The following is a 20,372-nucleotide window of genomic DNA, read 5'->3' as shown; positions in this document are numbered from 1 at the left end:
GTGTTATTTTCTTTATCACTAGAACTGAATAGCTCAAAGCCAAATAATCAAAATGGTGCTTACAGTACATCAGTTCATTAGAAGCATACCATCATCACCATAAAATCATCAAAACAAGTCTCAACAACTCTTAAAACATTTTATTGTTTGTTTTTTCCACTAAGTACATTGGTTTGAAACTAATACCAGGAAAACAAATGTCAAAATAAATAAAACATTGATAGGGAGAGAAAAAAAAAATCAAATTAGCCCGCTTTATGCTCAATTCCAAAGCTATGAACTGGGGGCAAACTGCAAACGCTTTCTCTTTGTTATACTAACTTGTTTCTTCCACTTGCTTTCAGATTGACCAGCAAACCTTATGTAAAATTCTACATTGCTTTATCATATATACATGTAACATAAAGAAATCAAACAATGAATAACAAAGCCTGGAATGCCGGGAATCATTACAAAAGTGAGATAACTGTAGATACACGTACAGCAGGAGAAACATAGGCCACTGGTAGAGATAGGGTCCATAAATTTACATTAGGAAGCACCTAGTTGCTTACAACAGAGTGGTAACCACTGACAACGGCTTCATATAAACCTTTGCCCAAAGACAGAAATATGGCACAGTAAGAAAAGTTTCATTTAAACTAGCTAAACTGAATCTCTTGCATTGATGGGCTTTTTTTCTTTCTCGAAATATCACTTGATAGCTTGCAGCAAGAGAAAGTTGTCTTGCAAAGATTCGGTGCCACACTCAGGAAACATCTGGAGAAGAGGAGACAAAATAAAGAAACCAGACATATTAGCTTAAACTTCTCAGGTGGAATTCAAGCCAAATTCCATGACTTTCTCACATGTGTCAGTGAAACAGGAATGTGGAGACAATTTTAGATGAATTAAAAAAAAACTCACAGCTTGCAGGTTGCTCCCCAAATCGTCGCATCAACTGATCATGTGTAAACTTCACAAAGGTGTCATATTGTTCTGAAATTTAGAGGACGGGAGACAGGGGGGGAAGCAATGTCACCATTAGACAGTTCTTTAAACTACAGGTATTCAGACTACACACTAACAATATTGACCGATATTCAGTCTAAATATGTAATGAGGCATCAGTCAATCCATGTATTTAAATCTGAATTCATGAAGTAAAAACACAGCCAGCTGCATCATCTAGTTGTTGACAAGCAATGTTTTGTATTGCAATTTCTCATCCTAAATTCATTTATTACTACATATCAGGGCAGAATCTTGTTTATTTACACATATCTATTCAAATTAAGCATTTTATTGAGAAAGGAAAACATAAAGCATATATCAATTCAACATTTGAAAAGTCAAAGTGTACCCACCTGCCAATTTTGAAGTCATTGTCTCCTCATATTCCTCCCGCACCTTCTCTTCCCTTTCTTTCAGCAGGCGTTCACAGATCATCCCAACTTGTCTGAGGGTGAATAATGGTTGTTCTTTCCTAGTTGGAGAAACTCCTCCAGAAGATGTTCCTGCAGAAGATAGTTGTTGTGATTATACTGTGTGTTGTAATCATGGTAACTCTGATTACCAGAGTGTAGTGTCACAGTTTATTGTATTGGCCTGACAAAGCCTCTCCTCTACACAGTGTGTTACTTAACGAACCTGGCATGCTGGAGCCACTCATAATAGACGACTGGGATGGGGACTCAGGAGAATAGCAGCACTCTGGCTGTTGGTAGCTTCCATCTAGATGCTTCCTCTTTTGGATGCGTTTGTACTCCTGCTTGATGTTGTTCAGGATTTGTTCTAGCGGGACAAAAGAAAACAAGAGAGGAGAAGGGGGCTGTTAATCAAAGACAATAGTTGTCACGTTCAGGGAGGCCTCTAAACTTTGCATGCCGACACACAATACACATGACCGGCTATGAAATCAAAAGTTAACTTGATCATTCGGAAGGTTGTTAAACTTAGCTTGGCTTTAAATCACCTGGCTCAACATGTTGCTAATGCCTAACGTTAAGTCCCTAGTCGGCAAGCAGGCCAACTTGGCCAACATTACCTGCAGTAAGTCTTGACGACGATTCCCCAAATGGCGAGGGTTCCATGCGAAGGTACTTCCTGGGGGATGAAGAGGATGAAGATGACGGGGACACGGGTATGCATCTTCGTCTTTTCGGGGACGTTGGGCTCATCAATGGATCGAAATCCATGGTCCTCTTCAGGGTGGCTCCACACGCCATGACTTCAGTGTGTTAAAAGGAGGGGGGGGGGTGAAATATCGGAACAAGAGAATTATGAAGCGATTTCAACGGGAATTGCTCCGCTAAAATCAGCCTGCTCCGCTGACGAACACAAGCAAAGCAATTCGCCTAGCAAAGGCTTTGAATATTCGCTAGCAAGCTAACGTTAGCTATGCTGGCTAGCCAACACTCAATCCAAACGAAAACAAAGCTAACGTTAGCTTTCGACACCATTGGTAGGACAGTATGCTCTGGTATACAGTTGAAGAAAGCTGTCTCTTACCTTTTGGGGGGAAAGTCGCCCTCTCCAATTACCTTCAGCAACTTGTGTTGCTCTAAAAGTTGCTTACTAAAAGTTCTAGTGACGATGGGCCAACTGTCTACCGTTAGATAGGGTAGCTAGCTAACGTAACTTAGCTGCTTGTTTTTGATATGAAGCAGTCGGCTTCTCCTGCTAGTGACGTCACACGTGCAAATGTTTGCTTACGTAGCAATGCATGATGGGTTTTGTAGTACATTTAGGAAAGAGCAGTGGACTACAAAATATGTGAAATTACTTTGGGTCAACATTGTCTTGCCATACATCATCAGAAATTCCTATGTTTTGAATTTTACTTGGTAAAACGCCGACCTGTTTATAGTGTTTGCTGACATTAAGTATTTCTACTTCATTCATCTGTCCATGTATCACATCGCCTCTTCAGTCAGCATCCACACGAGGGCAGTATCATACAGTAAAATATAGAGTGAACGTTGATATTGTTCCCGGTGCCCGCCTCCACTCTTTAAACACGCACGCACGCACACACACACACACACACACACACACACACACACACACACACACACACACACACACACACACCGGATTTTATTTAATGAGCATTCATAATGTCCTGGTTTGCTGGTATTTCATTGTTTTATTGAAAAAAAAAAAAAAAGAAGATTACAATGAATTGTGACAAAATTATGATAAAAATAGACAAAGTCAATATGTTTATATAATTAATGTCCTCTGCTTACACACACATTTTTATAGGACTTATGGCACCATTGATTGTTCACAGGAATATGGCAGTATAGCTTCTCACAAAATGTCATTGTTTTATAAGCACATGAGTTATGAATGGTTGCGTAACATTCCCAGGTCACTATTCAGACTAAACAGTTTTGTTTTGCTTTCATTTAATCAAAAATCCATTCAAAATGCAAATTATGATTCACTATTTTTCTTCACATTGAACGTGTCAAAGATCAATAATTCTAAAGAAGATTTGCGCAGCATTGAAGAATGACCAAACGGCATGACATCATCAACATATCACCAAAGAGAGGCTAATTTCACTCACAAGCAGCGTATCGTCAGTCAAAAGGGAAGTTAGCATGATGGTAAGCACAGTTTCACCTTGTATTACTGTCACAATATTGCTATGATCATAAATAAATAAACCTGAAAGAGTAACAGGGAATGCCACATCTTAAAGCAACAAAAGCTTTCTTTTTTTCAGGTCTGTATCTAAGTCGTTTTTTGGCACATTTCACAGTCACAGAGCAGTGCATTGTTAGGGTAGGGACTATTCTACAATATCTTTCCTTCACAGTTGTACCAGAGGATGACAGCTTGCCTTTCAGACCGGCTCTGCAGTCGATGTCTCAGTGGCTCCAGACAGACTAACCTGGGCTACTTTCACTCTACTAGTCTTTCCAGAATCTGCCTCATTGCTCCCCGCCACGCCTGCTGTGCCTCTCACGCTCCTGCTGTTCCAGTCACTCTCTCCGCTGTTGTCCAGAGGCTGGGTGGTTCTCCGGCACATCCGGCAGATGTTGAGGAAGGCCCTACGCAGGTCCTTACTCCTCATGGCATAGATCACAGGGTTCACAGTGGAGTTGAGCAGGCAAAGCATGCTGCAGAAGGCGAACACAGTCTTGATGAGGTCGTCCACCTTCCAGAAGAGGTCGTAGACCATGATGGCGAGAACGGGGCCCCAGCAGATGATGAGGGCCACCAGGATCAGAACGAGGGTCTTGGCCAGACGGAGGTCCATGCGGGCCTGTTCGGGCCTCACCGTCTGAACCTTAGTCCCGTCTGCGGTGTAGACAACAACGCTCCTCTGGGAGCTGCGGCTCAGCATGCGGACCGCATGGTGGTGGGCTTTCCACAGGATGAACATGTAGGCGTAGATGATGAAGAGGACCAAGATGCTGGTCATTCCGATCCAGAACATCAGGTACTTCTGGTCAATCAGGGGGAAAATGTCCGAGCAGACGGAGTTGAGACGCTTGCAGTTCCAGCCCAGCAGAGGGAGCAAGGAGATGGCGATGGAGATGGACCACATCATGCTGAAGGCAATGACCGCCTTGGTCTTTGTAACGATGCGCTTGTATGCCATGGGCCTGTGGATGGAGATGTAGCGGTCGATCGCAGTGAGGAACAGGCTGCCCACGGACGCTGTGAAGGAGGCAATTACCCCAGCTAACTTGAAGAGGAAAATATCAGGGCTGTCTTTCCTGTGGAGAACATGGAAGTCCAGAAAGCTGTAGACAAATATGATGCTACCAATCAGATCAGCCACTGCCAGGCTGCCTATGAAGTGATAGGAAGGCCGGGAGCGCAGGGTCTGGGAGTGCAGGATCACACACAGCACCATGAGGTTCTCTAGCACTGTAAAGGTGCCCAGGGTGAGCGCCAAGATGGCTACCGCGAGCTGCTGACTGGGAGTCAGAATCATAAAACACTCCATGTTGTCTACAAAGTCTTCCCCGCACTGTGCCATGCCTCCACTCCCCATAGAGGTCCCATTACCCAGCAGAAAGTCTGATATGTTGGTTGGGTAAATGGGAGGGAAGCCATTGAAAATCATCTCCTTATTTCCAGGGACGAGTCCGGAGAAGGAGTTGCTTATCGAGGCAGAGTTGGGTTTCTCAAAGTGGAATCCATTCTTGATCAGGCTCGAGTCGACGGAGGGGTCGTCGTAGCTGGCATCGTTGGAGCCGAGATACTGTACACCTGTTGTTATCGCGCTCACTGTGGTGCCTGCTATCCTGTGCAGAGCCAACTTCATGGCTGTGGTGGCTGTAGAGCTGCTCAGTGGAGACGTGTGTGGTGTAACAGCATTAGACTCATACAAAGGGCATCTATGAAGAAAAAAGCAGAATATTCATCCATAAAAAAATGCAACACTTTACTCAAAAATAAATGTCAATGTATACATTTAGATAGAAACATATTTAATAAATGAATAAATTGGAAAGGAATGAATCAATCAAAACTATATGGGTGTTAACCAATGTATAATATAGTGGAGTTCTATGGGTGTCATTTGTTGCTGGGTGATATTAGGGAATCTCTGTATCAGCCAGCTGACTCTATAGCAGATGCATCCCAGACAATAGTGGGAAACTGAACAGTTGATGACAAACCTATGCTGCCTCAGGGGAAATCATTGCATTAACTATGTAGGCCAGCCAGGCTTTCTTATTAATTAAACGAGGTCATTAAGCATTAAGTTTTGTTTTTTTCAATAATCATTGGATTAATTAGGCATCAAGGGAGAAGCAGGATAAAGAGTTCACATATGTCGAACCAATTAGGTCCACTGTCAAGGCGTAACGATGACATTATTTATCTATATTCAAGTTCACATGAAAAGATTAAAATAATGAAATAGTTTATAAAAAAAAAAGAAGAAGAAACTGAGAACTGATTAAACATGTCATGATGTTGCGAATAAAATACGTTTAGCCTAAAAGATTTCTGAGAGCCAAAATCTGACATGTAACATGTTACACGCACTATTGGGCCAATAATTATACTCCTTAAGGACAAAGTAGGCACCAGATGGAACTGTAAAATGTGACCTTAAATAAATCAACAATTAAATAATAATAAAATACAAAAAATAAAACAGAAAAAAAGTCATGTCAGTGTCAACTTAAAAAAAAAAGAAGTAAAAACAGACCATACCTTTATTTTCTCAGCACAAAGAACTTGCGTCGATCCATGACGTAAAAATAAATCAACTAATATGAGAGAAGCCAAATTGTATTGTCTTCTCCACTCTTCATCAGTTACAGCAACTCCAAGAAACTGGGAGCCAGTTGGAAATTATATTAGTTGGTTTTGATGATTTGCTGGGGGATTTTTCCTATGTTGCTTCGCCTGTTATACTGTCAGTGTCAGATACAGTAAAGACGGGCAGACGGCGGTGAGTCTGATATAGGAGCGGGCGGTTATAAGGCTCCGCTTTGTGCGCCTGGTCACGTGGTGCGAGGTGTTGGAGCGCAGGAAGTGCAGGAGGTCCAAACCTCAGCATTCACACCTCGTCATCCAGGAAAGAGACAATAATCATCAACTGACAAACTTTCGCCATATTTGCTGCCTTCATTTGATTTTTCTCATTTGAAATATTACATTCACAGAGAGATATTACAGAATAGTTCAGCAAAACAATAAAAGCCTACAGGAATATTATAAGAATGTTATAGTGTTTCCACTGGAGACAAGAAATACCATGAAGTAAGAAGATGTCATTTTAAATTCACTATTAAGCATCATACCACTTTAAGTCCCATATAGGAATATATAGTGATGAAATGCACATGCTAAATAGCGGCAAGAGTCTGTTCTGGTGCTGTGCAGCTGCGCAATTATTTACACCATGCACTCCAAACACAGCTATCTCCCAAATTACATATATCTTGTTGCAGAAAATACATGCTATTTGGTGATGCAACATCATGGGGAAAAAATGAAGTCCTACACATGATGCCAGTGCAACTAGCTTTAGCAGAACAGAAAAGACTGAGGAGTCATTCAACTAATTACTGAACACCTTCTATAAGACGTTTCAAGCCTATTGATCATATTTGTGGCAGAGCAATAGATCAGATCAATGTCCTCCCCATGAACATGGCCTACACAGAGAAAGGTAATGTAACTTAATGGCTAGTGGTTATGCCATTCATTACCACCTGATTCAGTTATACTGTATGTCTCATGAATTTCAAGATGAGTTCTCATTTTGAGCTGGATCACTGAGGTAAAGTTTTAATATGGATTTGCTTGGAAAGTGGCATCTGTTATCTCTCAGAGAGGGGAGCAGAATATTGCAGTCCACATCCATCATAATAATTATCGTCATCATTTAAGTGTCATTCTCACCAAAGCATCACATCAGTGAGCAACAAAGAGCTGTCTGCGATGACAAAGGGCCGGTGTGACTGTCATAGCAACTACACCAGATACAGTTTTCTAAATCTTCTTCCACCAACAGCACTTGTCTGGAACATTTTAGCCAGATATGGGAGGCTGTTCTAGGCTAATAACAGCTATTATTGTTTAATGTCCGTCTTTGCTGGTGAATGATATGTGTGATAATGATTCATGTGCAGTGATTTATATTACTTGGCCTCCTCATGGAAAGCTCCATAATGCACCTCGCTGAATACTGATCCCTTTCTGTGTACTGTCATTTGTTATTTGAGTGTTACATTTTAAAATCAATACTTTCAGTCTACATGGGCTCAATTGCTACATCAGTGCATTACAAATCAGGCTTCATACATGTCTTTTTAAACACATGGACAAGCAATGATGAATCAATACATTTATACGCAAGTATACATGTCTATAATTTTATCAAATGCATTTTTTTTTCTACAAAAACAAGTAAATACACATCCAGAGGACACACATAGTGGGAAGTTACTTATTTCACGGAGACAAAGGTTTTTCTGGGCTCCTGAGAGAGCTGAAACACAGTGGCTACACAGACAGCATGTCACCAGACGACACTCGAGAGGAGGCTGGCTGTCTCTGATATGTTTGTGTCAAGGGGTTGGAAGACGGGAGAATGGAGAGAGGGAGGGAGGGAGGGAAAGGAGGAAAAGATGCATAAATAGAGAAGGGGAGGAGGGTGCGGCCGAACGCTGCCAGCTCTTAATCCGGTTCATTCTGTTCCAAAGAGGTAGCCTGTTCCCTGCAGTGATTACTGTTTTCGCACTCTACCTGCACCGGCCTGGCCTCAGATAGTTCATATTTACACCTTATTGGAGGTATAGAGGAGTAGCCAGGGGGGCAAAACAGAATTAAGTTGAGTTTAGTTCATGTCACATCAGTTCAGTGTAAGGGAAAAAGCCCAAATACAGTTTTTGACACAAATATTCAATACTGTAAGTTATCATTTGATTATCTTTTGTCTTTTAAATACATCTTCCTGCACAAAGAGTCATATGCATCCCATCATCAGCCATCAACTATCTACATTCACATTATTCACTCCATCAAACAATTATACCAACCTGGCCTCATTAGGCAAATCAGAGGTGTTTGTTGGTCTGTGAACCATTTCCCAAAGATGTTTAATTGAAACAAACAACTCCACATCCGGGAAACAACGTCTGTGACAAATTAAAAGGGAGAAGTAAAGTGGAAGCCATTGTAGAAGTTCCTCATCCTGCATCTCTCATGCATTTTCCAGATTTTCCATGCAGACAACAACAACAACAACAACAACAACAACAACGAGTGTCCTGATGAAATATGATGAGATAAGATGAGATGAGATGAGATGAGATGTTTAGGTGTTTAAACGTATGTATGAGTCTTCATTTTTCCTAGCTTTCTTGCAACATTAATTAACAATTTACCATTCTAATTCCCTGCACCTCTTTTATTTACAGTTTATTCAAGCTGATCAGTAGCCATATATGAATTTCCAATGCAGAAACGGTATATGTGTTCACAGCAAAGTAGCTCACGCAACTGTGCAGCGACTGACTAACGCTGTCATGGTCAGTGGGTAGAATCCCCTTCATGCACCATTTAGTCATATAAAGACCTTTTTTATCTCAGCAGAACACAGTGGTAATCACAAAGACTTAGCAGGTGGTTCAGTGAATGCTCACTTGGGCAAGCACTATGCAAATGAGCGCTAAAGGCGTAGATGAATTACTCACAGGGCTTCAACTCACAACTCGGCTGAACTATTTACCTCGGCGTAATCTGTCAGGGTTTTCAGAGAGGGAGAGGACACTGTACAAAGTCTCCCTCTGGGTGTCAGCTAGCTGGCTGAAGACATACACACCACACGGTCATGACACTCCTGCCCTGCACACCCAGACAGCAAGAGCACATTCTGATCTGTAATCGCCTTGCAGAGCCCGACTGACTGATTCACAGCCAGAGAATAATTCATTTGCCCCACGCCCAGCTGCAGAGCTTCAGAGACTGACAAAAAACCCAAATGGACCCGACTGCCATGACACCAACAGTCACTTTACCTGCAGTCACATGGTCCCTTTCTGTCAGGGAGAAGAAACGTTGTGAAATTGAGTTTATTTTTAGTCGTTCGCCTCCTCGTTCCTAATTCTGATTTTCTATTGAATACATCTTGTTATTTTAAATGTTGTACTTTAATGCCATCATTCAGGGTTTGTTGTAATTTGAGATGTCACTGTCAGTCAGCTAAGCTTTTTTGTTTGAGCTTGATTCCTACACAGCACTTCATTGGAAGTGTCTCACAGCTACCTATACCATCTGTTTCCATTCTGATCACTTCCCCTGTGTTTATTCACCTGTTACTGGAAAATGCTTCTCGCAAACAAATTCAGAGAGCTATCAAAGCTGTACATCACAGAAGAGTTATTTCATCTCAGAGATACTTCATATTCCAGCCTTCAGCTTTATCACGAGCTGATGAGACTCTATCAGAAATCTGGAGACAACAAAGCACAAATAGTTTTAAAATTGGTTTTGAAATTTGTTTTCTTGTGTGTTATTTGGTGAATGCGGGAAAACAATAACATTAGCTGCAGGTCCACATTATGGGCATTTGAAGCAGTGAAAACAATTTGAATGCACTCAGAGTGTGGTTATGAAAATGGTTTCACAGCGTTATGAAATGAAGGAAACAAACATAAAGTCCCGCCGCAGTGAAGAGAGTGAATGGATCTGTATTGGTGCAGGCTGCATTTACTTGCATAGTTTAGGAAAAATAATCATTCAAGGCTAGAACATACCGTCTAGACCATCACCAATAATCAGTGAAAATGCATTTGTGGTCAACAGTGAAAGGCAGTTTGATGTACTCTGCCTCAGTTTGCCTTCCTTTATGGGGGTTGGCAAGTGTTGACTGTCTGCTCCACATGAAGTATTGGTATTGATTGTCGGTGAGATGTGGATTGTGTGTACAATCATCAGAGTGCTAGGTGAACAACTCCAAAATTGGTATATAATTGATTTTTAAAACTGCATCTGATGCTAATAAAGTTTCCCTTTTCACTTGAGGTTTCTTATTTTCCCTTGAGTTTTACAGCTTTCCATTAAGTTTCCCCCCACTTTTAGGCATTAAAGAGTGTAAAAGAAAAATAAATAATTTTGGTAACTGATTTTGGTAAATTTGGTTTGTTTCGTGAGAAAACAACTCTGAATGACCACTTTAATCCAATAATATTTTCCAGGATGACAATACCCCCCATCAGCAAGATACAAGTGGTCACCCAAAGTGTGAAGATCATGATGATAATATTTCACAAATGCTGTAAGACCATAATGGAAAGTTATCGTGAAAAATGAGATGAGATGGCATTCAACCCTCATCAGTCTCTAAGCTGACATTTAATCTACTGTCATAAAGTTTTTGGCTCAAGGTGATTCTCAAAAATCAAGTCAGTGGTGTGATCAGTGGATCCAATCCATGCCAGAAAAAGCATCCGATACACCATTACAGAACCACCACCACCACTCTTTATTTTGACTTATTGACTGAATAAACCTCTTTAAAAGCCAAGCCAATGTGTAAATTACAATTTTGTTTTTGCCTTAGATGGATTATTGCAACACTGCAACAGAAAACAGAGAAGCAGCTGGCTTTACTTACTAAACTCTGCAGAGGAATCTAAGCATCACAACATTATCTATGTTCACATGTAAACAAGGAGCATTGCGGGAAGTTCTTGGTTCTATTCCATTTTTTACTCCTGGAAAGGATGTAAAGGTTTATCCATGTGTGCATGTGTTTTAAATTGAAACAGGATGTGCTGTTTGGTTCACTGTGACTTAGAGGTTTGTTGGAGAGCTATAGCTGGCAAAAGTAGCATTAATTGTTCGTTTATTCTAACTTCTTTGTAATTTCTTGCACACATCCTGGATGACCTGCAGAGTGACAACATGGACATCAATTAATTGCTGTTAAACGAAAGATACACCAGTTAAGTGAGAGTTAAAGCAATATTTGAAATATAATAGCTCATGACGACAGATGCGATTATAATCCTTGTCAGGTAGAGTTGATATCTCCCCTTCCCAAAGCAATCACAGCCATCTGGGCTGGAAAATAGATCGATTGCCACAGAGCATAAACAACCCGGCTGGCAGCCAGCCACAAGCCATCATGCTGAGCTGGGAGAACAGAGATGATGCCTTCAAATTTACACCTATAGCCCTGCAGCTCTTATCACTTCACAGCTTGTGTCCTAATTGACATCAGGCTGACACGTATGTGAGCTAAACTTAGCATCATCTGTGAATATTATTCATTGATTTATCACTATAGTACAATACCATCTCCATGCAATCTGAACTAGGGAAACGGCTGGTGTATGTGTTTGACAAAGGTTTTGCAATTTTCAATCATTCTCCTTTCACCATTTTCACCTTTCATTATATGATCTCCGATGGCTGAGGCACACTGTCTTCCTCCAAATGCTCTAATTTAATTTCCCTGGTACAAATACCTTTGGGAGTACTTGAAATTCTTTATCCTTCTATTCGTTCACATTCTGCTTTCTTATCCCACTGCTGCGCCGCTATACATATTTGTTATTTCTTATCCAGCCCTCAGGCAATAACAGTGAAGCGCTGCCGAAGGCTGTTCTTTTGTGTCTAGACAAAAACAATTATCAATCTTATTTCTGAGTTACAAGCTGGGAAGATTATGAAGACAGTGCGGTGTCTTTGTTAGCATTTCAGGTGCGTCGCCATGGAGACTCTGCTTCATCACAACTGTACAAGGTCACCTGGCTTACACAAATGTTTGTGTGTGTGTGTGTGTGTGCGTGGGTGTACGTGTGTGTGTTTAACTTCGCCAAGAAACTGAGGCGACACAAAAGAAGTAATCCACAGTTGCTTTGATAATGGTGTATTTGAAAAGCAAAGCGTGGATGTGTCTCTGTGTTTTTGTTCTGCTGTTATTCAGGCCTGTCTGGCTGTCTTAGGCCTATCATAGCTGAGTGCATTGGCTGCTTATTCTTTCATGTCAGGTTTATTGTGATCTCTCCAAGCCAGATTGGTTTTTCTCTGCTCACTGATGATGTGTGCCAGTTGTTCTGTCATCCATGTGCCCTCTCCTGCTTCCTCCTGCTCTCCTCCAGCTCTGTGCAGAGCCTCAGATTCGGGGCGCCGTGGTTTCAGCAGCAGCACCATCATTTCACGTCATCATGATACCGTGGGAGGCGTCAGTAACGGTTTTGGCCGTAGCTTTGTTGAGTGTTTTCCTTGATGCATCCAGCACTGTTTTGCTGGATGCATCATTTGTCATTGCCATGTCACTGTACCTGTGCCAGTGGCTACTTTTGGTCCTCTAGTGCTTGAATCCTGTGCACAGTATTTTCAGGGATGCATGAAAGTGATTGATGAGATTATTATGTTTGGCATTGTGTGAGACTGTTTTGCATCAGGTCTCACCAAAGGGTCAGCGCCCAGGGTCACGGTCACAAACTGGCTTAAATATTTCGGCAGAAAAAATGTATCCAAGACACTCTTCCCACACAAAAAGTAAAAAGCCTTTATAATTTATTGGCTAATGCATATTTTCTAATGTGCCTTTTGCATGGGAAGAGAGCCTTGGATAATTTTTTTCTGCCAAAACATGACCCTGTCAGCCAAGCTTCAATGAGCACCTCTCCACACTACACTGAAGCCAAAGCAGCGTTCCTCTAGTAAATTGGTTTAACTAGTTCAGATAAATACTTTTTCCAGTGTCCGCAGTATAAAATCCTTTCAAAAAGGGCAATAAATCTATAGTAGTGGTCAGCATTTATATTTTCCTCTTCTATACCACCTTGTTTAAGATGCAGTTTAGGTTTTTGAATGTTTGAATCTTGAATAATAACTTGTATCTGCAAGTTCACAGGCTTGCTAAGCTCATCCTGCAACTGCACCGGCAATATTAAGTGACATCTTATATCGGTTAGGTTTTGGCTGTTCGGTTTAACACAGTTTTGGGTTCACCCAGGTTCAAACCTCATCAGTCTCACTCAAATACATGTTCATGGATGAGGTCAAAGGTGATGACCACCCTAACCAGGAGTTCATTGTTAAGTTTTGATTGATTAATGGGTGTGTCACACGACGACACCTGTTCCCACAATGAAATCAGCATATTATCTTTTCTTATTACGCTCAAATTCAAATTGGTTGAATGTGAGGCCTTGTGTGCAATCATCATGAAAATCTCAGTTTGCCGTGCTAAGCGCGTGTCCGTGTGTGCGTGCGTGTGTGTTTCTGTGCGAGAGATTTAGTGTTACGAGGTCTGCAGCATCAGCGAAGGTGTCTCAATTATGTCTTTGATGTATGAGCTTTGGGAGCTCGGGACAGACAGTCTAATATCACATTATTGAAGCAGACAGGTCGAGGCTATAATCATTAGAAAATGGAATTCATGCAAAGTCTTAATGCATGCTATAAATGTATTAGCAGAGATTTGTTTTCCATCTCATCTGAAGGGTGTCATTACTGTCCAAACTGCCTCCCTCTTTTTGGTTTATAAAGCAAAGCTTATCGCGCTAAATGAAAGGAGAGATTTTTTTCTTCTGAATATGTCTTTCATCTTGTGTAAAATATCAAATTTAAAATAATTTCCTCCATGAAAAAGCCTCAAACGTTTTTTTCCCCAGACACATTTTATATAAGATCATGATACATTTACCACAGCACAGGATCCAATGTAACTATCCCTTGTGAAATGAATAGAAACCAGGCTTGAGTAATAGAGGAGGTTATCAAGTATTTATTGAAACTTACTGAATATATATACAATAACTTAAAAAATATCAAAAATGATCAATGTTGTGTATGTATATGTTTTTGGTTGTTTGTTGTTTTTTGTAGGATGTAATTTTATGTATTCAGTTATTTTCTGATGAGTGTATGTGTGTGGGCGGGTGCATATGTGAGGATGTATGTGTATGTATGTTTATGAGAATATGACAGTGTGTGTGTATGTTCATTTGTATGTCCAGTATACATGTGTATTTGGATTGTTATGTTCATGTATATATTGTATGGAAAGAAATCACAGCTCAAGTGAATAAATAAAGTTGTTAGCAGTAATTATTGAATGCTTCCCTCATGTGACCATTTTATTTTAGAGACAATTTTAAGGGAAAACTTGTCTACCATCCCACATGTTAAATTTGAACCAGTCACTCTGCTGAAGTGTCCTTGAGCAAGACGCTGGACAAAACAAAAGGGTATTAATGAAGTATCGCATTGTAATTATTAGGCTCCTGTCCTGTTGTCAGTGTGAATAGAGAGAAGTGATTTTGCGTGTTATTTCTCATAACATCAACAATGCTATTCTCTGAAATAAGATGACACTTTATTGATCCCCGTAGAGAAATGAGGTAGCGGCAGCAAAAGTAATAGAAGCCAATAGAGAATAAGACAAGTACAGTATAGGCAGTATATAAAAAACAAGCAATATAACAAATAAGCAATAAAAACAGGAAGACTATTAAAACAACAAAGCAATAAAATAGAATTAGATAATAGCAATGAAAAAAGAACATAGACAATGTATTGAAATATACTGCATTTATCTGCACAAACACAATGCCATCATTAAACAACCATCACAGAACATAAAGAGAGAAAATACTCTGTAACTATCTGTGTCCGTGTCACCAATGGAGCCAAACTCAACGCCACAACCACACATTTATTGGTGAAAAATAGACACAAAGGGTGAGGGTCTTCATCGGACACATCCTGTATTTTCTGAATCAAGCTGTTATTAAGCGATTCTTTCCGGTAACCACTGATTGCAGGAAACAAGGTTCACAATAGGCTCCATTTGTGACACCGCTGGTTTCCATTTTAATCAGGCTGTGAACAGCAGCCTGTGGTGAGGATCCTCGTCTTCTCATCCTGTAAGATGATTGTCTGATGTTTTTTTTAGGCTGAGTCTGCGTCTTATGATAGTAATCAAGTGGGTGTTGAGTGAGTCTCTGTGTAAATTCCAGATAGAATAACATTTTATTTTCTGCATCTCTCTATGCCCATGCACTCTTGGCTGGGGAGGTTATACTTTCAAAATAAAATGTGTTCATTGTTGCTTAAAATTGTGATCATTAACAGCAACTCAGTAATGTAATCTGATTACTTTCAATCACCTTAAGCAATTATGTTCCTCCAAAAATGATAGAATATGAAATTAAAATGATAATCTATTACAATTTGCAGACTGCACTATTAATACTCTACAACACTGATTAACTCTTATCATGTGCTCCAACAAATTAATGCCATTTTTATGAGCACCTGTGATTATTTGTAATCAGATTATAGTGTTTTCTCCCATAACTTTAACAGTTTACAAATTTTTTGGCATTCAGATTGTTGTAATCCCATAATCCATTACTCTGCATCTCAGATTCTTGACCCCCCCTGTTGATATTTAGGCAAAATAAGTAATAATATTAGAGTGTGTGACAAAGAAAGTGAAGTGACTGAAGAAAAAAATGGGCATTAGAGGAAAGAGAGGAAAAAATTTGCATTACCAACCAATATATCTATTCATACTTATGTGTCAGATGAGAAATGCTGGTAGACATTAGCTTGCTGGTGCTTATATGATGTGGTTGTGAACTCATTGAAAAATCAATGCCAGTAATATGGAGTGCATGCTAATATTGGTCTTATTGATAACCGATTCATGCTGACAGGCTGTGGAATTTCTAAAGATTGATTTTTTGATCAGTCATAAAAACATTTTTTTTTTTTGCTCTTGAAATGAAACAAGGCGTATCGCTCAGATGGATCGATGTGCGTTTCATCTCTATCAAAAGTCAGATCAAAACAGATGGAACACTCTTAAGAATGGGATTATGTTTGTGACAGTATCTTCTGGAATATCTAATTAGACAAAAGCAATTTCATCTCACAATCTGCTTTATGTACTTTATCTCCCTACAACTATAAGGCATGTCTGTTATTCATGCATGCAAGGACTCCAGTTCCCAGCTTCTAACTCAGTAGTTCTGATAGAAAGACACATTACAAATAAATCTAAATCAAAACCACACTCCTTACACAAGTTTTTCTTAAGGAGGAGTGAGTTCAACTTCATGCTTCATCTTTGTCTGGGTCAACCATGTGATTCAGGTCAAGACACCAACGACAGAGGATGAGAGCCTCCTATTAGGCTGAGTTTCAGTCTAAAAACCCATGAGTCCTGTGCTTGCCAGCATGTCAAATATGAAATATAGCATTTCTACCAGGATTTCATGAGAAAATTAAAACACTAAAACATTCATGGTGAGAGAGAGAGGGCATGCATCGAAACATTTTTGTAAAAACCCTGCAACAAAACAGCCACCACAAAAAATAATATTGTTCCGTCTCTGTTGTATTACAATATATTCAGTTGTGTCAGTAGGGGTTTCATTTTTGAATGCCCCCCCCCTGTATTATTTATGCACAACAGGTCACAAGAGTCTCTTGTCTAAGAGAGGAATATTAAGTATGTTCATTATTCAGGAGCGGCTATGAATCCGAGAGAGCCGTGGCAATCACATTAGCCGATAAACACCAAGGACAAGGAAGACGCCTACGAGTTCCCGTGAGAGAGAGCTTCCAATTAACACTCAAGCTTTCTCCCTGACATGTTGCCTGGCTCCAGAGTGTGAAGAAAGACGGGGAGAGAGAGTGAGAGAGAGAGAGAGAGAGAGAGAGAGAGAGATGGAGAGAGAGAGAGAGAGAGAGAGAGAGAGCTTAGGCATACACACAGAAAGGGAAAATGATGATTTATGTTTATTTATTTATTTATGTTTTCTTTATGTTGCCTTATGCAGTATTTTTTAAATATGTAAAATTGTAGAATGTATGTATCGGAACTGAGGTATTAAATGAATATATTGGAGATAGTGGGATTTTTTTTTTCTTGGAAATGAATAAAGAAGGTTTTTATGGTGTGGTTCATCATTAAAACATTCCTTATTCTTTTCCAAGAAGGTGCTTTTGATGTTTTTCACCTGCAGACAGTCAAACACAACAGCGGGTCCATTCTGAGGCAGCAGTTTCCCCTTTTGCCCCTTCAGATTTAGGAAACTGACACTGCTGTTGGCTCAGGCCTTTTTAGTATTCAGAGAGAAACTTTGCTCTCTGATTCATAGGTCTTTATCCTCTGCAGACCTTCGGCCCTCGGCCCTCCAGCCTCACCATATTCATAGTTTTGTTTATACAGTTTGTGCTCCGGGCAACATTTCAGAGCTGGAGGGTCCTCTAAAGAGAAGAGGCAGAGGTGTGCCTTCCCTCTTTTTAGGGCAGAAAACTGGAATTAATCCTGCCCCACAGGAAAATATTACGTGAAGTGTGAAGACTCGCAATGAAATTTGTAAAGTACCAAAGAGAATATCAACTGTCAAATGAAGTATCTGTGGGTTTTAGGAGAATCAGGCTCATATTTTGCATATTCCCATGGTATAAGCTTGATATGCATGAAGACATTCCTAATATTGGGTTGCAGTCTGTTTTGCACAATCAGTATTTCAATTGTCTCAGGGCTTTACAATGCTTTTTAACAGGCCACCTTCCTCTGTATCTCCCCTTTATGGCTGAAGTGGAATCTGGTGATATCTATAAGGAATCACAGCTTTTAAATGGATTGGTCAATGTGGCGGAAACAGCGGGTGTGTTAGTGTATCAAATATGTGGAGTGATCACAGCGAACCAAATGTTAAGAAGCGATGCTTGTTGAAAACAGCATTATCCTCCTCTCTTCAAAATGTAACTTCCCTTTGTTATCAGACACTGATTTATTTCATGTTTTAATTCCCATAAAAGACCATTGTACCAACCGCCCAGCATATTATGACTCAATAAAATAACATTTTACAATATACAATTCAATTCAGCCGCGCACCCTGCTGTTTCTGGCTCCTCTGTGGTTCAAGGGACGACTCATACTCCGCTGTTCAGCAGACTGCCCACAAAGGCTGATGTTATTGGGGCAGACAGCAGCCTTTTCAGTGCTGTCAAACAAAGAAAGGGCACCGCTGCTGCAGGGGCGCATGTGAAGCAGCGAGGGCAGCTGTGTGGACTCTCCTGAGGAGAATCTGAGACGGGCAAATAAAGACCCAACCTGTAGACTGACAGAATGTATCTAAGGACAAAAGACCGGCAAACAAAGGAGGGAGAAATGTGTAATGTTTAAGTGGCAATCTGCAAGATCCGTGTTCTTCTTATTTTGGCGACATCTTCGGTGATAAGCGGACAATGCTGTGGTGTTTCTGCTGCTGCACTTGCCAGAAATCACTTGGCAATCAAACAGCGTGTCCAGTACTGTGACGTCGTTCTCCTTGGATTTTCTCTTGGTGAAGTTTGAGTTTCTGTAGTTTTGCTCTTTTCTTTTGTCTGTTCAGCCATGGTGGCTATCGCTGCTCATGCTAACTACCCAGTTCTTCTTCTATTTATTCCAAACAAACCACTGCTGCTGCTGCCGGAAACACAAAACACATCACTTCCTCTGCACCAGAGGATTTTTCCCTGGAAAGACCTATCAGATGTTTAGAACAGCAAATGCAAAAGCTTTCATGAACTGGGTATAAATTGAATAACAGTTGTGTTATATCAGTTGGTGAAAAAACAACAAAGCAGACATTTAATTATATGAAAATGTCACCGATTATTACTTTAAAGAAGAAAATGTTTAGTAGAATGCAAGTGCATGGGCCCTGACAGTGTAAAAATAGCTGTTTTTTTGTGTTTCCATTCCTCAAAGATATATTTATCTCCAAAGACAAGAATGGACCTCGATCATACATTCTGCCACTGTCAAACCAACAAACCCCCCCCCCCAAAGGCGTGGAGCTGCAGAAAGACATACTAAACTGAGGTGTTTATGTATTCCAGCTCAAAGAGAGAGCAGTGACACGCTGTGTGCACTGATGTGACTTTAATGTCAGAAATGGGACTGTCAAGTTGCACACACACACACACACACACACTCACAGACACTTGAGAGGCCCTTAGGGGATGTTTCCCAACCACCAAGCCACTTGCTGTGGGATATCCAACCTGGAGGCTGGCTTTCTGGGGACTCCTGGAGGGCGCTCTTTGTTTAATAGCCGTGCTGACAGGACAGGACAAGCACGACTGACACGTTGTCAGCTCTCCTCAGTCAGCTGGAACCTCATGTTTAAAATCAGGCTCATCACCAGCGTGTCTGGGTCCGTGAGCGTCTGCTGGAGAGGACATGAACTGGCTGACTTGAGGTTATGGCAGAAAAACATTAATATTATGTGGACCGCACACTCTTAGGTGGGCCACACACACACACACACACACACACACACACAGACAAGTAGTCTGTTGCCTGTTTCATCTCCCATTTGAGAGGCACGCTGCCATGAGAAGCACATCCATACATCGTAGCTGTCAAGCCAACCTTCCTAAGGGACTTCATGTTGTTGTGATGCCTGCCTGTGTATATTATGGCCCATCTCATCTCTCTGGCTCGGCGTGATCGCTGTAATGGATCAACTTGAAATATTGAACGCTTGTTAACGTGTGCATAATGTGGAGAGAGGGATATCATGAGATTGGACAGAGGTTTTATTTGCTGCATCACTCAGTTGATGCAATCACTTTCACATTTGTCTCTAGTAGCAGTTTTTTGTGTTTTGTTTTTTTCCCAGTGAAACCAATGTGGTTTTGTCAAGCATCTCTACTTCAATATCAGGCTATATAAAAAGATGATCGTTTCCATTGAGCCTTTGCTGCAGAAAGGTTAGCAGTCTAATAAAGGCACACCTAAATCTAAAAAAAACAACATTTATAACAATCTAATAACAGAAATCTCTTCAAGTTCTCAGTTTGCGAAATCAATGTGAAACCAGTGTGGATTTGTCTAGCACCGCTATTTCATCATCAGGCTATATAAAAAG

At 40.6% G+C, this 20,372-nt stretch overlaps 2 protein-coding genes across 2 annotated transcripts; both read right to left on the bottom strand.

Moving 5' to 3' along the window:
• Positions 1 to 120: 120 nt before the first annotated feature.
• LOC139909905 (akirin-2-like) lies at positions 121 to 2,654 on the bottom strand. The gene is made up of 6 exons (XM_071897076.2): positions 2,491 to 2,654; positions 2,027 to 2,209; positions 1,630 to 1,773; positions 1,347 to 1,496; positions 907 to 978; positions 121 to 759 (listed from the first exon to the last, which is right to left on the bottom strand). Exons 2-6 carry the CDS (start codon positions 2,205 to 2,207, stop codon positions 749 to 751), a joined length of 558 nt encoding a protein of 185 aa, XP_071753177.1. The 5' UTR covers positions 2,208 to 2,209; positions 2,491 to 2,654; the 3' UTR covers positions 121 to 748.
• Positions 2,655 to 3,835: 1,181 nt separating this feature from the next.
• Positions 3,836 to 5,269, bottom strand: LOC139909914 (cannabinoid receptor type 1B-like). Its single transcript, XM_071897089.2, has one exon. The coding sequence runs from the start codon at positions 5,267 to 5,269 to the stop codon at positions 3,836 to 3,838; it is 1,434 nt and encodes a 477-aa protein (XP_071753190.2).
• Positions 5,270 to 20,372: the final 15,103 nt, after the last annotated feature.

This window comes from Centroberyx gerrardi, chromosome 17, assembly GCF_048128805.1.
Source record: "Centroberyx gerrardi isolate f3 chromosome 17, fCenGer3.hap1.cur.20231027, whole genome shotgun sequence".
Lineage (NCBI taxonomy): Eukaryota > Metazoa > Chordata > Actinopteri > Beryciformes > Berycidae > Centroberyx > Centroberyx gerrardi.
This window is presented reverse-complemented; position numbering and strand designations above follow the sequence as displayed.